General features: G+C 38.2%; 2 protein-coding genes across 2 annotated transcripts; both read left to right on the forward strand.

Annotated features, from left to right (window-relative positions):
* On the forward strand, positions 211 to 1,167 carry LOC102177180 (olfactory receptor 5F1-like). Its single transcript, XM_005690242.2, has one exon. It carries the CDS (start codon positions 211 to 213, stop codon positions 1,165 to 1,167), a length of 957 nt encoding a protein of 318 aa, XP_005690299.2.
* Positions 2,760 to 20,723, forward strand: LOC102176906 (olfactory receptor 10AG1-like). Its single transcript, XM_005690241.2, has 2 exons — positions 2,760 to 2,795; positions 19,782 to 20,723. The coding sequence occupies exons 1-2, from the start codon at positions 2,760 to 2,762 to the stop codon at positions 20,721 to 20,723; spliced, it is 978 nt and encodes a 325-aa protein (XP_005690298.2).

The raw sequence follows: 21,494 nt of genomic DNA on the forward strand, positions 1-21,494 counted from the left end.
CAGTCCACGCAGTCTCAAAGAGTCGGACACGACTGAGCGACTGGACTGAACTGAGCTGATAGTCACCCTGCTTACTCTACTCTATTATCCCAGGATTTTATTTTCTCCGTGTGTTAGCAACTTCATTAACATTTCTACTATTTTTTGTGAAATTTGGACAATGACATATTTACAAGGAATAGAAGTTTAAGCCTACAACATCTTTAATAAATGGCCAGAAATAATTGTACTTTGCTGACGGAGTTCATCCTGTTGGGATTAGCAGACACATTGGAGCTACAAGCTATCCTTTTTTCTCTTTTTTTGGTGATTTACACACTTACAGTTGTGGGAAATATTGGGATGATCCTTTTAATCAGGACTGATTCTCGACTCCACATGCCCATGTATTTCTTCCTGGCAATCCTATCTTTTGCAGATGTTAGTTATTCATCCACTATCACTCCAAAGATGCTGGTAGACTTTTTATCAGAGAAGAAAACCATCTCCTTTGCTGGCTGCTTCCTGCAGATGTACTTCTTTATAGCGTTTGCCACAACTGAATGCATCCTTTTTGGGTTAATGGCCCATGACCACTATGTGGCCATATGCAACCCTCTCCTTTACTCCTTGATCATGTCCAGGACGGTCTGCATAAAAATGGCAGCAGGGGCTTTTACAGCAGGACTGTTGAACTCTGTGATTCACACAGGTTATGTGAGCAGCTTGTCATTCTGTAGTTCCAATATCATCCACCACTTCTTCTGTGACAGTCCTCCACTTTTTAAGCTCTCATGTTCTGACACACGCCTGCATGAAAGTATCTTGTCCACATTCGCTGGTGTGAATATAGTTGGGACTCTGCTGGTGATCCTCACCTCCTACTGCTACATTCTCTTCTCCATCTTCCGCATGCATGCAGGGGAGGGGAGGCGCAAAGCCTTCTCCACGTGTGCGTCTCACCTGACAGCCATCATGCTGTTCTATTCCACCTCCATCTACACTTATCTCAGACCTTCCTCCAGCTACTCCTTGACTCAGGACAAAGTGGCTTCCGTATTCTACACGGTGGTCATCCCCATGTTGAATCCTCTGATCTACAGCCTCCAGAACAGGGAAGTGAAGAAGGCTTTATGGAATGTAATTAGTAGGAAAAGGGTCCCTCCATTTCTGGGGTTGTTGGGTTAATTTTCTGAACTAAATGGTATATCTAATGAATTTTAAATACTGGTTGAAGCTTACTATGATTGTGGGCTTCATTTTCTTAGCTTAGTAGAGTACATACTGAACTTTAAAATGCTGGATCAACATTTTTCATTACAATGTTTTCTAAGTAATCATGTTGTATTTATATCCAAATATATGAATCTGACTGGAGAAGGAAATTGCAACCCACTCCAGTATTCTTGCTTGGGAAATCCCATGAACAGAGAAGTCTAGAGGTTTTCTCTGTCCATGGGGCTGCAAAGAATTAGAAATGACTTAGCAACTAACCCTCATATCCAATAGGATAAGCTAAATTAAATTTATATGAAACTCTAAAACTTTCATCTAATTGTTCTGTATTTCCACTGAGTTCTCAACAGTATGATGTGTTTTAATGAAACTTTGGTTAGAGAATAAAAAGACTAATTATTGGGCTTCCCAAGTGGCACAGCAGTAAAGAATCTGCCTACCAGTGACAGAAATTCAGGGGACATGAGTTCAACCCCTGGGTCAGAAGGACCCCCAGGAGAAGGAAATGGCAACCCACTCCAGCATTTTTACCTGGAAAATTCCATGGTCAGAGGAGCTTGGTGAGCTGCAGTTTGCCATAGGGTAGCAGAGAGGGAAAGGACTGAGTGCCTGATCATTTAGAGACAAAAGTTACAATATCATATGATCTAATCACCAAAGTCAGTCTAGTCAAAGCTATGGTTTTTCCAGTAGTCATGTATGGATGTAAGAGTTGGATTGTGAAGAAAGCTGAGCGATGAAGAATTGATGCTTTTGAACTGTGATGTTGGAGAAGACTCTTGAGAATCCCTTGGACTGCAAGGAGATCCAACCAGTCCATTTTAAAGGAGATCAGTCCTGGGTGTCCTTTGGAAGAAATGATGCTAAAGCTGAAACTCCAGAACTTTGGCCACCTCATGTGAAGAGTTGACTCATTGGAAAAGACTCTGATGCTGGGAGGGATTGGGGGCAGGAGGAGAAGGGGACAACAGAGGATGAGATGGTTCAAAGGCATCACTGACTCAATGGACGTGAGTTTGAGTGAACTCTGGGAGTTGGTGATGGACAGGGAGGCCTGGCATGCTGTGATTCATGGGGTCGCAAAGAGTCGGACACGACTGAGTGACTGAACTGAATCATGTAGAGTATTTTTAAGGTCCATTTAGCTTTTCCTTTGTCTTTCTTTGTCAGGATTCATCATTAGTATTAATAAGAGATATTGATATATTACGTGTCAAAAATGCTTAAAATTTATTTCCATTTTTAAGTTTTTGAATTATTTCCCCAGGAGATGCTTAAGTCATATTTCAATATTCAACTTTTAATTGTAGCAGTAGACCTTGTATTTCCCTTCTTCCCCTCATGCATATATATGTTCATTAAATAATAAGTATGAGTTTATACAAATATATGGTAGCAAGAAAATTGCTGACTGACTAGAATACACCAATTAAAGTAGCACTCTTTGGATTCCTTCCATTCTCCATAGATTTTCCAATGTTTTTCTCACTTTCTCTCTCCAAGACTGAGATATATACACAAACCACAAGCACACACATTCAACGATGGCAATTTTTAAACAGTGCATGGCTCCAAAGCGGGTAGGTCAATGCTCAGTGAATGAATGTGACACATATTCTTTATAACAAGTTCATGGATTTCCTGCACATTAGAATCTGTTATCAAGTTAGCAATAAAAATGAGTTAAGATCTGTCTTAATGTTAAAGTTAAGCATTATATGGAGTTAGGTAAGAAGCTGGCTTAGTAGGACTCTGGAGGAAACTGAGTAGGAGCCTGGACTTGCTAAGGAGACAAGCCCTGAGATGCTGTCAAGCTAACTTTATGGTCTGGCATAAAAGGTCAGTCCGTCCTAACATCCATCGCCCTATGGTCCACATAGTTGATCTTCACCAAAGGGGTATTCATGAAGTCATCAATGGTGTTGGTTCATCCCTGGACCACGTTCTTACCCCACAGGTCCAAATGGTATCTGGTCCTAGAGGCCAGGCAGCAGACTAATCAGACTGTTCTCAGAGATGGTTCACTCCTTCATTGAGTGACTCATCCACATTTTTCTGCACCAGCTGGCTGCTCATTGGCTGTATCTTTCTGCTTTCCCTGTCCTGAGTATTCAATGAAATCATATACATGGTCAAGATATTTCATTAATAAATATCAATATTATATTCCTTGCATCAAATGCTTTAATTTCTAGTATAATTTAGAAATAGAAACAATGTTTGGAAGAGTAAATCCATTTATTCTGTGATTTAGGGCTTCCCCGGAAGCTCAGCAGTAAAGAACATGCCTACTAATGCAGGAAACACAGGTTTGATCCCTGGGTCAGGGATATCCCCTAAAGAAGGAAATGGCAACCCACTCCAGTATTCTTGCCTGGGGAACCCCATGAACAGAGGAGCCTGGTGGGCTACAGTCCATGGGATCACAAAGAGTTGGACATGACTGAGCGACTAAACACCAAATTCTGAGTTTTAGGATTTATCCATATCATATTCTGAACCTTGTTCTCCAATCTCTAAGTCTAGTCTCTTATATTTAGTTACTTTCATTTGCAAAGTCTTCAAACATTTCCAACTTTGAGAACTATTACCACTTAATTATATTTGTTAATTTTAATTAACTCAATATGTACTGCTTATGTAACTCAAGATTATTTAGCCTTTAATTGCTTGTGAAAATTATTTTTAAATCATATTTTCTTTCTCATTCAAAGAATTTATGTAAAATTTATTCAAAATATTTTTTTAGTTTTCTTTGACTCAAAAGAAATTTAGATTGTAAAAACGTTGAGACCTCTAATTTTGGGTTTGATTTTATCCTTCTCGTCTTTAGAAGACAATATTTATTAAACCCTCCCTTACGAATGTGGCATTCTTTTGTGCCTTTTGCTATTTGCATTTCATTCTGTTTCTCTAATATCCTTGTCTTTTTATTTCACTTAAACATTTAACATTGCCACCTACCACTTATCAACCATGTATTGCCTTATTCAAGGGTTTTTGTGTATTTTATTTACCAAAGTTAATGAATTTTGAAACCCATGCTTTTATGCTTTGTCCAGTCAATATTCATCAGCAATTCTGGGAAATCAGAGACTAACTTACAAAACCTGTAAATGTCATAAAGTTGGAAAATTAAGCAAACATACCGGAAAGGATGAAATAATCACAAAGATTCAAATATACAACCTTCCGAAATTAGGTGAAAATTACTGGAGTCCTGCATTTAGGAAGAAGAAATGTGCAGAGGCAGCAGGTATTAATATATAAAAATAATGCTTTATTTACATTAGTTAAATATAAACTAACATACACAAAAATAATTTTCATTGGTTCATTTAAAAATGGGAAATCTTACATTTTGTAAACAACTATTAGGTAAAGGGTAGTGGTGAGGTTAAGTGAAGCAATAAGCCTGTTTAACTTCACACAACTCAATTAAGTTAAAACGTAGTGTATTAGCTTATAATTATGCTTTAAAAGACAAAGATAACTGATATTATGTCAAGAGGACAAAAATTAATGATCACATGTATGGAAAAAAAGTGAAATATAAACTTGTTGAATAGATTTAAAAAGATACAATCTGTAGTAAAAGAAAGCACAATGAACTTTATTGAAAATTTGTAAATTTATAGAAGAAATTTTAAAACGAATAGTCTTTGAGAAACTTAATGGGCATTGGGGTACACGTGTCTCTGTCAATTCTGGTTTAAAAAAATAAAAAATATATAAAAATCTAAAAAGAAAACAAAAGAAACTGTATGGAATATATCTCAAATAGAAAGTATGTCATCAGAAAGCAGGAATGTGGTCATTTGTTGTTAAACTTAGGTACAATTTACTTCTTTGGCTGGGAAATTGGTATGTATCATCCTTTTATCTTTAAATTTTGTGATTTTAATCCTACTGTGAAGACACTGCATATACCTACACTCCATCCTTAAGTCTCAAAATAGTCTGTGGGATGTTTTAGTCGCTTAATAAAAATCATTACCCTAGAGTTGTTACTAAAGAAGGATGAATCTTGGCCAAGGAATTTGAAGGTTTTGCAAACAAGAGATCAACTGGTTGAAGAGCTATGTAAAAAACTTGGTTTCTGAATTGGGCTCCAAGTCCTCAACTTCCTGAAACTGTATGATCATTGTAACCTTGTGTTGTAAAACAATTAAACCTATAAGATATCATCCATTATCCATGTTTTTTTTAAGTCTGTTTCAGATTCATTAGCACACTGGTAAGAGAAGACAGAAAGATGGAAAGAACATACAGACTTGGCCAGTATATGGAGATACAAAGTTTAACTAAATGCAACACTGACTCTTGCTTTAGTATCAAAAAAAAAAAAAAATCATTGCCAAGATGCATAATTCTGAGCAGATTTCCCCTACATTTTCTTTTGGATGTTTTATGGTTTCAGGGCTTATATTTATCTTTAATCAATTTGAGTTGATTTTTGTTCATGCTGTAAGATAGGTGTCCAATTTCATTCTTTTACAGGTGGCTATACAACTTTCTCAGTATTATTCATTGGAGAATTGGTCCGTTTCCCACGGAGTGTTCTTGGCTCCCTTGTCAAATACTAGTTGACTATACACAAATGTTAGTTGACTATACACAGCCGTGCTGTGTGGCATGCAGGATCTTAGTCCCCCAACCACAGATCGAACCCAAGCCCCCTACAGTGGAAGCGTGGAGTCTGAACCACTGGGCCACCAGGGAAGTCCCTAAAAGCCTTGGTCTTAATGCTTATGAGGGGTCCAAGAGATGCCATTTTAGGCCTGTAAGGAACAGAAGTAGAGTATTATTTGCAATAGTGAAGACATGGAAGCATCCTGACTGTCCATTACTGGATGAAGAGGTAAAGAAAGTGTTACATGTGTATGTCCATGCACACACACAAAATGGAATTATTAGCCATAAAAAAGGAAACCTTGTGATTTGTGACAACATGGACCAACGTTGAAGGCATTATGCTAAGTGAAAAACTAACCAATCTGATCACATGAACCACAGCCTTGTCTAACTCAATGAAACTATGAGCCATGCCATGTAGGGGCAACCAAGACAGACAGGTCATGGTGGAGAGTTATGACAAAATGCGGTCCACTGGAGAAGGGAACGGCAAACCACTTCAGTATTCTTGCCTTTAGAACCCCTGAACAGGGTGAAAAGACAAAAAGATAGGATACTGATACATGACCTCCCCAGGTCTGTAGGTGCCCAATATGCTACTCGAGATCAGTGGAGAAATAAGTCCAGAAAGAATGAAGAGATGGAGCCAAAGCAAAACAACATCCAGGTGTGGATGTGACTGGTGATGGAAGCAAGGTCCGATGTCGTAAGGAGCAATATTGGATAGAAAGCTGGAATGTTAGGTACATGAATCAACACAAACTGGAAGTGGTCAAACAGGAAATGGCAAGAGTGAACGTCAACATTTTAGGGATCAGGGAACTAAAATGGACTGGAATGGTTGAATTTAATTCAGATGACCATTATATCTACTACTGTGGGCAAGAATCCCTTAGAAGAAATGGAGTAACCATTATAGTCAACAAAAGAGTCCAAAACCCAGTTCTTGGATGCAATCTCAATAACAACAGAATGAACTCTGTTCCTTACCAAGGCACACCACTGAATCTCAGGGTAATCCAAGTCTATGCCCCTATCAGCAATGCTGAAGAAGCGGAAGTCGAACGGTTCTATGAAAAATACAAGAACGTCTAGAACTCACACCCCCCAAAAAAGCTGTCCTTTTCATTGTAGGGGACTGGAATGCAAAAGTCAAGAAACACTTGGAGTAACAGGCAAATTCAGCCTTGGAATACAGAATGAAACAGGGCAAAGGCTAACAGAGTTTTGTCAAGAGAACACACTGGTCATAGCAAAAACCCTCTTCCAATAGGACAAGAGAAGACTCTACACATGAACATTACCAGACGGTCAATACAAAAATCAGATTGATTATATTCTTTGCAGCCAAAGATGGAGAAACTCTATACAGTCAGCAAAAACAGACCAGGAGCTGACTGTTGCTCAGATCATGAACTCCTTATTGCCAAATTCAGACTTAAATTGAAGAAAGCAGGAAAAACTACTAGACAATTCAGGTGTGACCTAAATTAAATCCCTTTCATTAGACAGTGGAACTGAGAAATAGATTCAAGGGATTATATCTGAGAGACAGAGTGCCTGATGAACTATGGACAATGTTCATGACATTGTACAGGAGGCAGGGATCAATATCATCACTAAAAAAAGAAATGCAAAAAAGCAAAATGGCTGTCTGAGGAGGCCTTACAAATAGCTGTGAAAAGAAGAGAAGTGAAAAGCAAAGGGGAAAAGAAAAGTTATACCCATTTGAATGGAGAGTTCCAAAAATAGCAAGGAGAGATAAGAAAGTCTTCCTCAGTGATCAGTGCAAAGAAATAAAGGAAAACAATAGAATGGGAAACACTACAGATCTCTTCAAGAAAATTAGAGATACTAAGGGAACATTTCATGCAAAGATGGACTCAATAAAGGACAGAAGTGGTAGGGACCTAATAGAAGCAGAAAATATTAAGAAGAGGTGGCAAAAATACACAGAAGAACTGTACAAGAAAGTATTTCATGACCCAGATAATCACGATGGTGTGATCACTCACCTAGAGCCAGACATCCTGGAATGAGAAGCCAAGTGGACCTTAGGAAGTATCACTATGAACAAAGCTAGTGGAGGTGATGGAATTCCAGTGGAGCTATTTCAAATCCTGAAAGATGATGCTGTGAAAGTGCTGCACTCAATATGCCAGCAAATCTGGAAAACTCAGCAGTGGCCACAGGACTAGAAAATGTCAGTTTTCATTCCAATCCCTAAGAAAGGCAATGCCAAAGAATGCTCAAACTACTGCACAGTTGCACTCATCTCACATGTTAGTAAAGTAATGCTCAAAATTCTCCAAGCCAGGCTTCAAGAGAACTTCCAGAATGTTCAAGCTGGTTTAGAAAAGGCAGAGGGATCAGAGATCAAATTACCAACATCTGCTGGATCACTGAAAAAGCAAGAATTCCAGAAAAGCATGTATTTCTGCTTTATTGATTATCCCTAAGCCTTGACTATGTGGATCATGACAAACTTTGGAAAATTCTTAAAGAGATGGGAATATCAGACCACCTGACCTGCCTCTTGAGAAGTCTGTAGATCAGGAAGCAACAGTTAGAACTGGACATGGAACAACACACTGATTCCAAATAGGAAAAGTAGTACGTCATGCAGAGTTCATCATGAGAAACGCTGAGCTGGATTAAACACAAGATGGAAACAAGATTGCCGGGAAAATTATCAATAACCTCAGATATGCAGATGACACCACCCTATGGCAGAAAATGAAGAAGACCTAAAGGGTTTCTGTATGGAATTGAAAGAGGAGAGTGGAAAAAAATGGCTTAAAGTTTAACATTCAGAAAACTAAGATCATGGCACCTGGTCCCATCACTTCCTTGTAAGTAGATGGGAAACAGTGGAAAGAGTAACAGACTTTATTTTGGGGGCTCCAAAATCACTGCAGATGGTGATTTTAGCCATGAAAATAAAAGACTCTTGCTCCTTGGAGGGAAAGTTATGACCAACCTAGACAACATGTTAAAAAGCACTGACATTACTCTGCCAGCAAAGGTCTGTCTAGTCAAGGCTATGATTTTTCCAGTAGTCATGTATGGATGTGAGTTAGACTATAGAGAAAGCTGAGCACTAAAGAACTGATGCTTTTGAACTGTGGTGTTAGAGAAGACTCTTGAGAGTCCCTTGGACTTCAAGGAGATCCAACCAATCCATCCTAAAGGAGATCAGTCCTGAATATTCATTGGAAGGACTGATTTTGAAGCTGAAACTACAATTCTGGCCACCTGATATGAAGAACTGACTCATTTGATAAGACCCTGATGCTGGGAATGATTGAAGGCAGGATGAGAAGGTAACGGCAGAGGATGAGATGGCTGGATGGCGTCACCGACTCAATGAACATGAGTTTGAGAAAACTCTGGGAGTTGCTGATGGACAGGGATGCCTGGCATGCTGCAGTACATGGAGTCGCAAAGAGTTGCACATGACTGAGTGATTGAACTGAACTGATATCTATATGTTTCTTCATGGTCTCTCAATTCTGATCCTTTTTTTTAATGTGAATACCATACTAGTTCAACAACTATAACTTTCAAATATCATTTGAAGTCTGGAAGTGTGATCACTCCAGATTTGCTCTTGCTCAAAATTGCTTAGCTGCAATGGGCTTTTACATTGCTCAGTGTGTAAGGAAACTTAATGTAGTTGGGTGCTAATTAATGAACAATTTCTTTCTAAATACTTTAGCAAATTACACCTCTCAAAGTAAGCTGCAATGTGAAATGAATTGTTGCTATTTCTGGTACTTTTTTTTTTCCATTTACAAATCCATCCATGAAACTTTAAAATCAGTTTGAATCCAGCAAGCAGTGGACTTAGTCGTGCTATAAACGGACCTGACATGGGCAATCATGTTATGACAAAGAAGGTGAAGAGAATGGAATCACAGAATACACTTTTAATAAGAGAAAGTGAAAGGGAAGAAGAGACTGATGACAAGATATTTGTGGGATGTACTCAGGAAACAGTCTCTTGGACAGAATCTGAACTCAGTGACTCAGATTTTAGCATTAATGGAATTTATGCCTTTGAACTGTGGTGTTGGAGAAGACTCTTGAAATCCCTTGAACTGAAAGGAGATCCAGCCAGTCAATCCTAAAGAAAATTGGTCCTGAATATTCACTGGAAGGACTGATGCTGAAGCTGAAACTCCAATACTTTGGCCACCTGATGTGAAGCACTGACTCACTGGTAAAGACCCTGATGCTGGGAAAGATTGAAGACAGGAGGAGAAGGGGATGACAGAGGATGAGAGGGTTGGGTGGCATCACTGACTTGATGATTGTGAGTCTGAGCAAGATCTGAGACTTGATGATGGACAAGGAAGTCTGGAGTGCTACAGTCCATGGGGTCACAAAGAGTTAGACACGACTGAGCATCCTAACTGAACTGAACTGAACCTACCAGGTATGAGCTGATAGCTCTTTTGTGGTTTTTATTGGCAAGGCCCTGCTTATTAGTGATGCTGAGCATCTTTTAATATACTTGTTGACCATTTATACATATTCTTTGAAAAAATGTCTTTAAATCATTTGCCAAGTTTTAATCTTTTATGATGATTATGATTATTATTATTTTTGCTATTGAGCTGCATGAGTTTCTTATGTCTTTTAGATATTAACCTCTTATAGAATACATGGCTTGGAAATATATATTTTCCATTTCAAGATAGCCTTTTTATTTTGTTGATGCTTTCTCTTGCTGTGCAGGAGATTTTTAGTTTCATGCAGTTCCACTTGCTTATCTGTGCTTTTGTTGCTTAAGATTGACTGGTTGGATCTTGCAGTCCAAGGGACTCTCAAGAGTCTTTTCCAACAACACAGTTCAAAAGCATCAATTCTGCAGTGCTCAGCTTTCTTTATGGTTCAACTCTCACGTTCACACATGGCTACTGGAAAAACCATAGCCTTGACTAGACGGACTTTGTTGACAATGTTATATCTCTGCTTTTTAAGACGCTGTCTAGGTCTGTCAACTTTTCTTCCAAGGAGCAAGCTCTTTTAATCTCATGGCTGCAGTCACTGTCTGCAGTGATTTTGGAGCCCAAAATAAAATCCTATGTCACTGTTTCCATTCTTTCCCCACCTATTTGCCACAGAGTGATGGAACTGGATATCGTCATCTTAGTTTTTTGAACGTTGAGTTTTAAGCCAGTTTTTTCACTCTCCGCTTTCACCTTCATCAAGAGGCTCTTTAGATCTTCAATTTCTGCCATAAGGGTGGTGTTATCTGTATATCTGAAGTTATTGATATCTCTTCCAGGAATCTTGATTCCAGCTTGTGTTTCACCCAGCCTGGCATTTCACATGATATACTCTGCATATAAATTAAATAAGCAGGGTGACAATACACAGTCTTCATGTACTCCTTTTCCAATTTTGAACCAGTTTGTTTTTCTATATCTGGTTCTAACTTGCTTCTTGACATGCATACAGATTTCTCAGGAAGCAGGTCAGCTAGTCTGGTATTACCATCTCTTGAAAAATTTTCTGATTTGCTATGATCCATACATTCAAAGACTTTAATGAGGTCAATGAAGCAGAAGCAGGTGTTTTTCTGGAATCCCTTGCTTTTTGTATGATCCGATAGATGTTGGCAATTTGATTTCTGGTTCCTCTACCTTTTCTAAATCCAGCTTCAACATTTAGATGTTGTTGGTTCACATGCTGTTGAAACCTAGCTTGGAAAATTTAGCACATTACTTTGCTAGCATATGAGATGATTGGAATTGAGTGGTAGTTTGTATATTCTTTGACATGACCTTTCTCTGGCAGTGGAATGAAACTAACCATGTCCAGTAGGTTATCTGCTATCAAAATGAAAAGAGATAAAAAAGTTGGCAAATGTGGTTATAAGAGAATCGTCATACACTGCTGGTGTGAATGTAAATTGGTAGACTCACTACAGAAAACAATATAAATGTGTTTCAAAAACAAAAATATACAATAATTACTATATGACACAGCAATCCATTTCTGAGTAAATATATTCAAAAGCAATAAAATGTCTCAAAGAGACAGCTGAACTCCCTTGTTTAATACAAAATTATTCACTATAGCCAAGACAGAACAATGTTTTTGTCAACAGATAAATGAATAAAAGTGGTGTAGTATTATATGCAATGAGTTATTATTCAGTGTTAAAACATAAAGAAATCCTGGCATGAATGATAACATGGATGAACCTGGAGGACATAATGCTAAGTGAAATAGGCCAGACACAAAAGATATATGCTGCATGTAGCGCTTATATGTGTAATACATATTAAGAAAATAGAACTCAGGAATGGAGAGTAGAAACACTGGTTGCCAGGGTGAGGGAAAGGGGGAGGTGTTGTGCAAAGGATACACTCTTTCTGCTATAAAATAAGTTCCAAGGGAGGCTTTCCAGGTGGTGCTGGTGTAAAGAATCCGCCTGCCAATGCAGGAGATGCAAGAGACGTGGGTTCAGTCCCTGGGTTAGGAGGATCCTCTAGAGTAAGAAATGGCAACCCATTCCAGTACTTTCACCTGGAGAATCCCATGGACAGAGGAGCCTGGCAGGCTACAGCCCATGGGTCACAGTCAGACACAACTGAAGCAACTTGGCACATGGCACACAAGTTCTATGAATCTCGTGTACTTCACAATGACTGTAGAGAGTAATACTGTCAACAAAATCTGCTAAGAGAAAAAATAGATGAGGTGATAGATGTGCTAATTTTATTTTGGTAGCTATTTCACAATTTATAGATACATTAAATAATCACCTTGTGTACTTTAAATATGTTACAAAGTTATAATTTTTAATACATTTACATTACAGTTTTGCCAATCATACTTTAATAAAGCTGGAAACAAAACAAAACCATTATATTAATGTTTAAATACTACTCCTTAATTCCTACCACGACTCTAAAAACTTCAAATTATATGAACAACTTGATTGAACAAGGAAAATTTACCAGAATTATTTTGTTTTTCTGTCTCCTCAAGAAAATCAAAAGTTAATGTAATTTTGGTATCCTTTACATATTTCATCTCTAGTTTTGAATGTTCATGCCATTTACCCTTGAATAGACATGCCATCAGGGCCCAGCAATCAGATTTAGTATCTTTGTGATCGGCTCCAGGAGACTTTACATTTCACGGGAAAGCAGTATAAAGTAGAGCTAGACATGACCTACAGTCCATGAGGCAGTGGCCATACTCACGTTTTCACTTCTTCAAGGGCAAAAATTTGTCTTTTTTCCATTAAAAAAATGACAGATCAATATTTTTAAAATTTTGTCGCAAAATAGTCATATAGAAACATCGTATATTCCAATAATACAAATTTGAGCCACACTTGTCAAGATTACTGAACTACCTTTCTTCCCATCGGATCAAAAATAAAAGAGAACATGACAGCTGTGATTGCTAATTTGGAAAGACTCAATGATGAAGGTATAAATTGTTGAGCCCTTCAAAAGCCCCACAGTTCTCTAGCTAGATGGTGCCATACTTGGAGTTGAATGTGCAGCAAATAAAACAAATGCCCTGCAATCAAGGAATTATGACAAGAGAGAAAGTCAGAACATGGAACAAATTTTAAAACAGAATATAATAAAGGTCAAACTAGCTATTAAATAAAGAGCACTGCAATAGAAATGTTGACCTTTACCTGCGAGAATAATGGCTTACTTGTCATAGAATGTGACATATCAGCTCTACCTCAGAGATGAGCGGGTGACTGGCAGTCAGAGCCTGTCACCAATTTACAGGCTGTAAAGTTGGCTATGTCTCTTGAAGAGTGTAGCACAACACCTGATATCGCTAGATATTTATTGAACACTACAATAAATGCGAAGAGTTGACTCATTGGAAAAGACCCTGATGCTGGGAGGGATTGGGGGCAGGAGGAGAAGGGGACGACCGAGGATGAGAAGATTGGATGGCATCATCGACTTGATGCACATGAGTTTGGGTGAACTCCAGGAGTTGGTGATGGACAGGGAGGCCTGGCGTGCTACAATTCATGGGGTCACAAAGAGTCGGACACGACTGAGCAACTGACCTGAACTGAACTGGACAATAAATAAAGTGCTTCCTTGGAGGCTCAGAGGTAAAGAATCTGCCACCAATGCAAGAGATGCAAAATGGAGCCTTAGGTCAGGAAGATCCCCTGGAGAAGGAAGTGGCAACCCATTCCAGGAGTCTTGTCTGAGAAATCTCCTGCACAGAGGAGCCTAGCAAGCTACAGTTCATGGGGTCCCCAAAGAGTCAGACACAACTTAACAACTAGACAACAACAACAATAAATAAATAAATAGGTAAAGGCTGAATACATGATGGTAAGGAATCGTTCTGCAAAGCAGGAGACCCGGGTTCAATACCTGGGTCTATAAATTCCTTGGAGAAGCAAATGGCTAGCCACTCCAGTATTCTTGCTTGGAGAATTCCACGAACAGAGGAGTCTGGGGGTTACAGTCCATGGCATTGCAAAGAAGTGGATACGACTGAGCAACTGAATTGAACTGAACCGACACAGCCTACCAAAGATTCAGAGCAACAGTAAAAATTCAATCCATCCTTTCTCTCTTATTAAGTTTAAAGCCCTTGTGTCATTTTCCAACTTGTTCAACTTCAATAGCAAAGTTGAAACTCTGTGTATTATAGCCTCTTGTTAAAGCTTATTTTTTCTTATGTATATACTTACAATTAAAGAAAAATCCTATACATGGCATGAACAGGGGGCCATAACTCATAAACAAATAAGATAATACATGAACACTGGATAATTTGCAAGATATAGCCTGTGAAGTTAAGGAATGGTGCAGTAATAGTTGGAAACTTAGTATCCAACGAATTCATACAGATAGATCAAATTTGAGATTCTGAATGTCTTACGCAGCCTTTCCCAGCAGGAGAATTGCTCTACTTTCCTGAGATGTAGAGGATGGGGAGATAGGGAAAGGGGAGTGGCCCGGTGGCTAGAGCTCCTCAGACCATATTCCACAGAGAGAGAAACTTCAAGGCTGCACTAATTGACCCAGAGGCTATCATGGTTATTTAAGTTACCACTTGATAAACAGTTTATTGAGTTTAAAAATACAGCATGTCATGAAGAGAAGATTCTCTTCAACAAATCAGAGGATACTTTTTATACCTAAGTTGTACTGATTTAAGCAAATTATGAACTTTAAGGAAAGTTAAGAATGGATGAATTTGTTACTTGAAAACATCAAATCAGACATTTATATTAAAAAGACCATATTTTCTGTAAAAGAGCAACATGTGGTGATGTTTAAAACAAAGGTAAGCAGCTATAATTTCACCCTGGTTAGTTTATTATAGCATATTTTTAATTCAACAATCAAAAGAAATACAAATTTTTTTTTTCCAAAAAAGATTCATTTATGAGATAAATCTTCTGAACTTGAGATATACAGACTCTAATTGATTAAGGTCATTTATTTTTAAAATGATAAGTAGAATACTAAATGGATATTATATCAAATTGTTGTGAAGATTTTTATTTTATCTTATTTATTGATATTGTTCAGAATATTAAAATCAAAATAAGTACCGTGGAATGAACTGTCAAGCCCACTGAATTTTGATTAACAAAATGGACTCTGGCATTACATTGCTGAATTTGGCATCACCTAAATCACACGCTTGCTTCTAGACATTGCACAAGTTACTTAACCTTTCCTTGCCTCTGGCTTTTTATGAAAATGTGAATCATTAGAGTACCTATTTCATTTATATTGCAATAAATGAGATAACAAAGATAAACAAGGTTAGCACATAATCTGTTTAAATGTTGTTGGCAATAAAACATTTCTTTCAGATAATCACACCTCTCTCCTTTCCATTCCTATGATTGTTGTTATTTAGTCACTAAGTTATTTCCTGCTCTTTCAGATCTCATGGAATATAGCCTGCCACCTCCACTGTCCATGGGATTTCCCAAGCGGGAATACTGGAGTGGTTTCCATTTCCTTTACTGGAGAACCTTCCCAACCCAGGGATTGAACCTGTGGCTCCTGCCTTGGCAGGTGAATTCTTTACCACTGAGCCAACAGGGAAGCCCATTGCTATACTTGTTTCTGCTAAAATAGAAAAAATTGGTAAAGGAAGGACTGAAGTTCCCATGTTGGAATTGCCAGCAACGATTAATTGTTAATGGAGAGAATAGCTCAACTTCTGGAAAGAGAACAATCAAAGAAAGTTATTTATGGGGATGTTTCAGATTTTAAATAGGATTTGAGTTAGATTTTTAATTTAATTTTGCTTTCTATAACATAGTTTTCTTGTCTTGTGTTTTCTTAGTACAACTGTAAGAATTGGCATAGATAAGAGAAAAAATACATTAAAAGTCCTGAAAGTTAGAATGTTTTTTCCCCAAGATACTGTTTTTGGTCTGTACCTACCCAGCATAATGCACTAATTTGAACTCAGTATTCCTGACAAAACACTGCCTTGTGCACTCTTTTCTCTCCCAGGTTGAGAAAAATTCCACTCCAGGGCCAGATACAAAGTAGCTAATTTCCAAAAGAGTCAAAAGTTAGTTTTAAAGTAATAATGATAAATACAGTAAGTATGATGATGATCATAAGAAAGAATGCCCTATAGGACTACAAGTGAAGTCGCTCAGTCGTGTCTGACTCTTTGCAACCCCATGGACTGTAGCCTACCAGGCCCCTCTGTCCATGGGATTTTCCAGGCAATAGTACTGGAGTGGATTGCCATTTCCTTCTCCAGCGGATCTTCCCAATCCAGGGATGGAACCCAGGTCTCCCACATTGTAGACAGAAGCTTTACTGTCTGAGCCACCAGGGAAATCCATATGGGACTACAAGCATCCATTCAAATCAAGTAGTTAACATAGTTGATGCTACTTCCTCAAAACAACTGAGTTACATCTTATTATTACTGTATGTATTTTCAACTAAGAAAAAACAAGCTCTGGTAATTTAAGTAAAGATATATTACAAGAATATATCTAAGTTTCATTTTTAAGTTATTCAATGTCAGAATCTTTGGTCAGTGAGTTCTTAAATCTGTTTAAATGGACCATGATTGCTGAGATGAGTAGAAAATCGACATGTATGCAGTCACCTGTCAAGAAATCCTTATATATAAGCTACTCACCTATGTAAATGCTTAACCAGTTTTGGAATATGAACCTGAGTAAGTATATGAGTGCATTTTTTTTTTCCTGGAGAATATTTTATTGTGTTTCCTTAAAGTAAAAATAAAAGAATAATCCTGTGATACCCTAAGATATGGCAGTCTTCCTCAAGTTATTTTCTGGACCTCCCATAATGCCTTTTAATTCTCACTGCATAGACTCTACACATCCTAGGTTTCTGTCTGACTCATCTATCTGAAGCCACACTAGTTTCTGAGTTTCTAATGACAGAAACTAAATTCATATTATTTATGCTTAGTGTCCATAGTATACAACACACTTTTTATTTAGCACATGCTTTGTATTAACAGCTATCCTCAATAAACTATAATATGTATGACAAAATACATATTGATTTACTGCCTTATACATTCAAACAAGGGTTTCCCAGTGGCTCAGTGGTAAAGAATCCACCTGTCAATGCAGGAGTCACAGGGAGGAGACGTTGGTTTGATCCCTGGGTCAGGAAGTTTCCCTGGAGCTGGAAATGGCAACCCATCCAGTATTCTTGCCTGGAAAATCCCATAGACAGAGGAGCCTCATGGGGTCACAAGGAGTCAGACATGACTCAGCGAATGAAGACCCACAGACACAGTTATACAAACATCTGTGTCACTGAAAATTTAATCCCCCCTTTCCTCAGCTGGTTTTCAAATGCTATTATTTCTGAAGAAAAATAAAACATATATACATACATAGAGGTATAAAATCTTGAAAGTGTGAGATGATATAACATGCAAAAGTAGCTACCTAAAAGTGAAAAGAAGAGGAAATAAAGAGCAAAGAGATCAGAAAATGTAAAGATATAGATGGCAAGAGAAGATTCAGAGAACCACACGAAGTCTGAGTTTGAGCAATATATCATTAATATTTGAACTAGAACTTCTCAGGCCCTTGTTCCCTTCTCTTGACAGTTTCGAGCTGTAGACAGAGATGAAAAAGGAGGGAACTTCTGCCTTTAGAATTCACTCTGAAGAAGTAATCACTGACAAGGATAATTCACTACAATAAGAAGGGGAAAACTTGAAATTAATGAGAGCTAAGAAGTTAAAGTAGAAATGGTAAATATTTGAGTTGTCTGGGTTTTGTGTCAACAGAGGGAAACTGGAGAGATCCTTAAAAGAAGAGAGGGTAGTTGTGCTCTAAAGGAAGCAAAGGCAAATTAGGGAAATGAAGGTAAAAGTTAGAAAGAATGCATGATAGTGTGGATCTAGGAAATTGCAGCAATCTGTGAAAAAAGTCACAGTTTAGCATTAACGAAGGTTGGCTGGAAATCACAAAAAAATGATTTCTAGGAAGCAGTCTGGTGATGGAGAGACTAAATGTGTTTGGTGAAAATGCTTAAGTATTAAAAGGAGTTGATTAGAGAAATGCTACACTGCATTTAGCACTGTGTATTTGATAGTTATTCAGATTCAGATATTTAGAATATATATTACTCGTTCACAATACATTATACATATATATAATAAAATGCATATATTAAGAAACTCATATTTAAAGATAATAACACATACAAATGGACCTCTTACATTTTGTCTGGCATGAACTCTGAGATTAAATTCTCTTAGACATTTTATTTTCCCTCTCTCATATTTAGTTACCTTGTGAAGGCTATAATCTTTTAGTTTTTGTTGTTTAGTCACTAAGTCATATCTGACTCTTTTAGACAGTGTGCCCTGAACCGCCTGGGAGGCCTCCATAATCTTACTTCTAAAGGTCTAAAATTTGGTAAGCAGGTTTATCGGTCATTAAGATTGTTGAGGGGCTATGGTAGGGGTGAGGACGTATTCCAACAATTCTTATTGCCTTTATGTCATGTTCTAAACTTCAAGTGAACGTCTGACCTGCTATGATGTTTTATTTCTAACATTAATTTCTATGATATATTAAGTGGAATATTGTCCTCTATGATGGAGGCAAGTGGAGAGTTGTTTTTGTTTTTTTTTTTTTCTATCTGGGATCTAAGCCTCTTTCCCAGCGAGTGAGTGACCCAGGCTGTCCTGAGCTCCATCTTGCAGTTGAGTATTATGATGACCATGCTGTTTGGTTATCTGAGATGGAGCTCACTTCAAATCAGATATGAAAGACTCTTATAAACTAATTGCAAATTAGAAGGTGCTAGGCAGAACAAATACAGCTAAAAAGCAAGCGGAGACCAGGAAGGGGAAATATATTTCTTTAGAGAATTTCCCAAGTTAACTAGAGCTGTTCTTATCCTGAGAATAGGCTACTTTTCACGTTTGCTCTAATTTTACTGTTGTCTGTCTTTCTGTGTTATTCGTATATTCAAAATCTCTCACATGAGTCAAAAGGACAGGAGAACTCAAAAGGACAAAAGAATTCAAGATTTTTTTTTGTTTTTACCTTGTGGAATTTGAGGATACTGGATTTGATATATCTTAAACACAAAACAAATAAAATTTTAAATGGATAAATATATTATATTGTGTGTGAGCATGTATTAATTCCCTTCAGTCATGTCTGAGTCTTTGCGACTCCATGAATCCCCATGCTTCTCTAGCCATGGGATTCTCCAGGCAAGAATACTGGAGTGGGTTGCCATGCCCTCCTCCAGGGGATCTTCCCAACCCAGGGATTGGACTTGTGTCTCTTACATCTCCTGCATTGGCAGACAGGTTCTCTATATTCTGTCAGTGAAGTTAAAATCATCAATTTATTTTAACCCATTTCACTGCTGGGTCCAGTGAATTGTAGTGACTTCTAACCCTTTTGTTTGCAGATGGGATCCAGAGGACAAAATCCCCCACAGTGGAACCAGACTACATTGGTGGATTTCATCTTGCTTGGCTTCTCCGATATTCCTGACCTACAGGGATTTCTTTTCGGGGTGTTTTTGATCATGTATACGATTATTCTGATGGGAAACAGTCTCATTATTATAATAACCAAGATGGATCCTTCCCTCCAGACTCCCATGTACTTTTTCCTAGGGAATTTTTCTTCCTTGGAAATATGCTATGTATCAGTCACTGTCCCCAGGTTATTAATAGATAACAGTCAAAACAGAAATATACCCTTTCTGGCCTGTGCTGCTCAAATGTATTTCTTTCTGGTGTTTGGAGCCACTGAGTGCCTTCTTCTGACTTCAATGGCTTATGACAGGTATGTCGCCATTTGCAACCCACTGCTGTACCCTCTCCTCATGAACAGCAGGCTGTGTGTCCAACTGGCCACTGGCTGTTGGGTCAGTGGAGTTCCAGTGCATATAGTGTTAACCTACCAGATCTTCTCTCTACCCTTCTGTGGCTCTAACCAGTTGAATCACTTCTTCTGCGACATACCTCCAGTGCTTAAGCTTGCCTGTGGGGACACCCTTCTAACTGAGACATTAGTTTATGTAGTTGCTGTTCTAGTTGTCACTGTTCCTTTTATGTTGATTCTTGGATCTTATGTGAGAATAATTGAGACCATCTTGAAGCTGCCTTCAGCCACTGGGCGAGCCAAGGCCTTCTCCACCTGCTCTTCCCATCTCATGGTTGTGGCTTTATTCTTTGGATCAGGACTCATTACATATTTAAGACCAAAGTCCAGTCATTCTATAGGAATGGACAAATTTCTCTCTCTTTTTTATACCATTGTCACACCAATGTTTAACCCCATGATATATTGTCTGAGAAATAAAGAGGTTATGGTGGCACTGAGAAAATTTTTACTGAAATGAATTGCACTATGACTCAAAGCCATCACTTCATAAAATATGTTTCTTATTTATTATGCACTCATCTCTGTTATTTTCCAATTTTTCTATGAATCTTAACTATTATAGATAAGTGATATCATATGTCTAGATTAAACAAAGCCTCCTGCTATTTTTAAATAACAAATTCATCCCAAACTCAGTCTGAGGTATTGAAATCTCTGAAATAACGCATGGTGGTGTTGGTTCAGTCACTAACTCTTGTCCGCCTCTCGTGGCCAGGCTGCTTTGTCCATGGGATTCTCCAGGCAAGAACAGTGGAGTGGGTTTCTGTTTCCTTCTCCAGGGTATCTTCCCATCCCAGGTATCAAACCCGGGTCTGCTGCATTGCAGGCAGTCTCTACCAACTGAGCTACGAGGGAAGATCTCATAGCAGTTATTAACGGTTTTTGTTAGTGTTGTTGCTTTTAAACATTCAAGAACATTGCCTCTCTGCCCGCATGCATGCTCTGTTGCCCGGTCCTGTCTAACCCTTTGCAGCCCCATTGTCTGCAGCCCCCAAGCTCCTCTGTCCATGGGATTTCCCAGACAAGAACACTGGAGTGAGTTGCCATTTCCTCCTCTATGGGATTTTCCTGACCCAGAGATCCAACCCATGTCCAACCACCTGGGAAGTCCCACTGCCTACATATTCTGATTAAACGAGAATATTCAAGCTTATATCCCCAGTGCCAACATGTTGTCTAAAAAATAATAGACTAAAATAATGACTTACAACAAAGTGTAGCAGGCCTA

Source organism: Capra hircus, chromosome 15, assembly GCF_001704415.2.
Source record: "Capra hircus breed San Clemente chromosome 15, ASM170441v1, whole genome shotgun sequence".
Lineage (NCBI taxonomy): Eukaryota > Metazoa > Chordata > Mammalia > Artiodactyla > Bovidae > Capra > Capra hircus.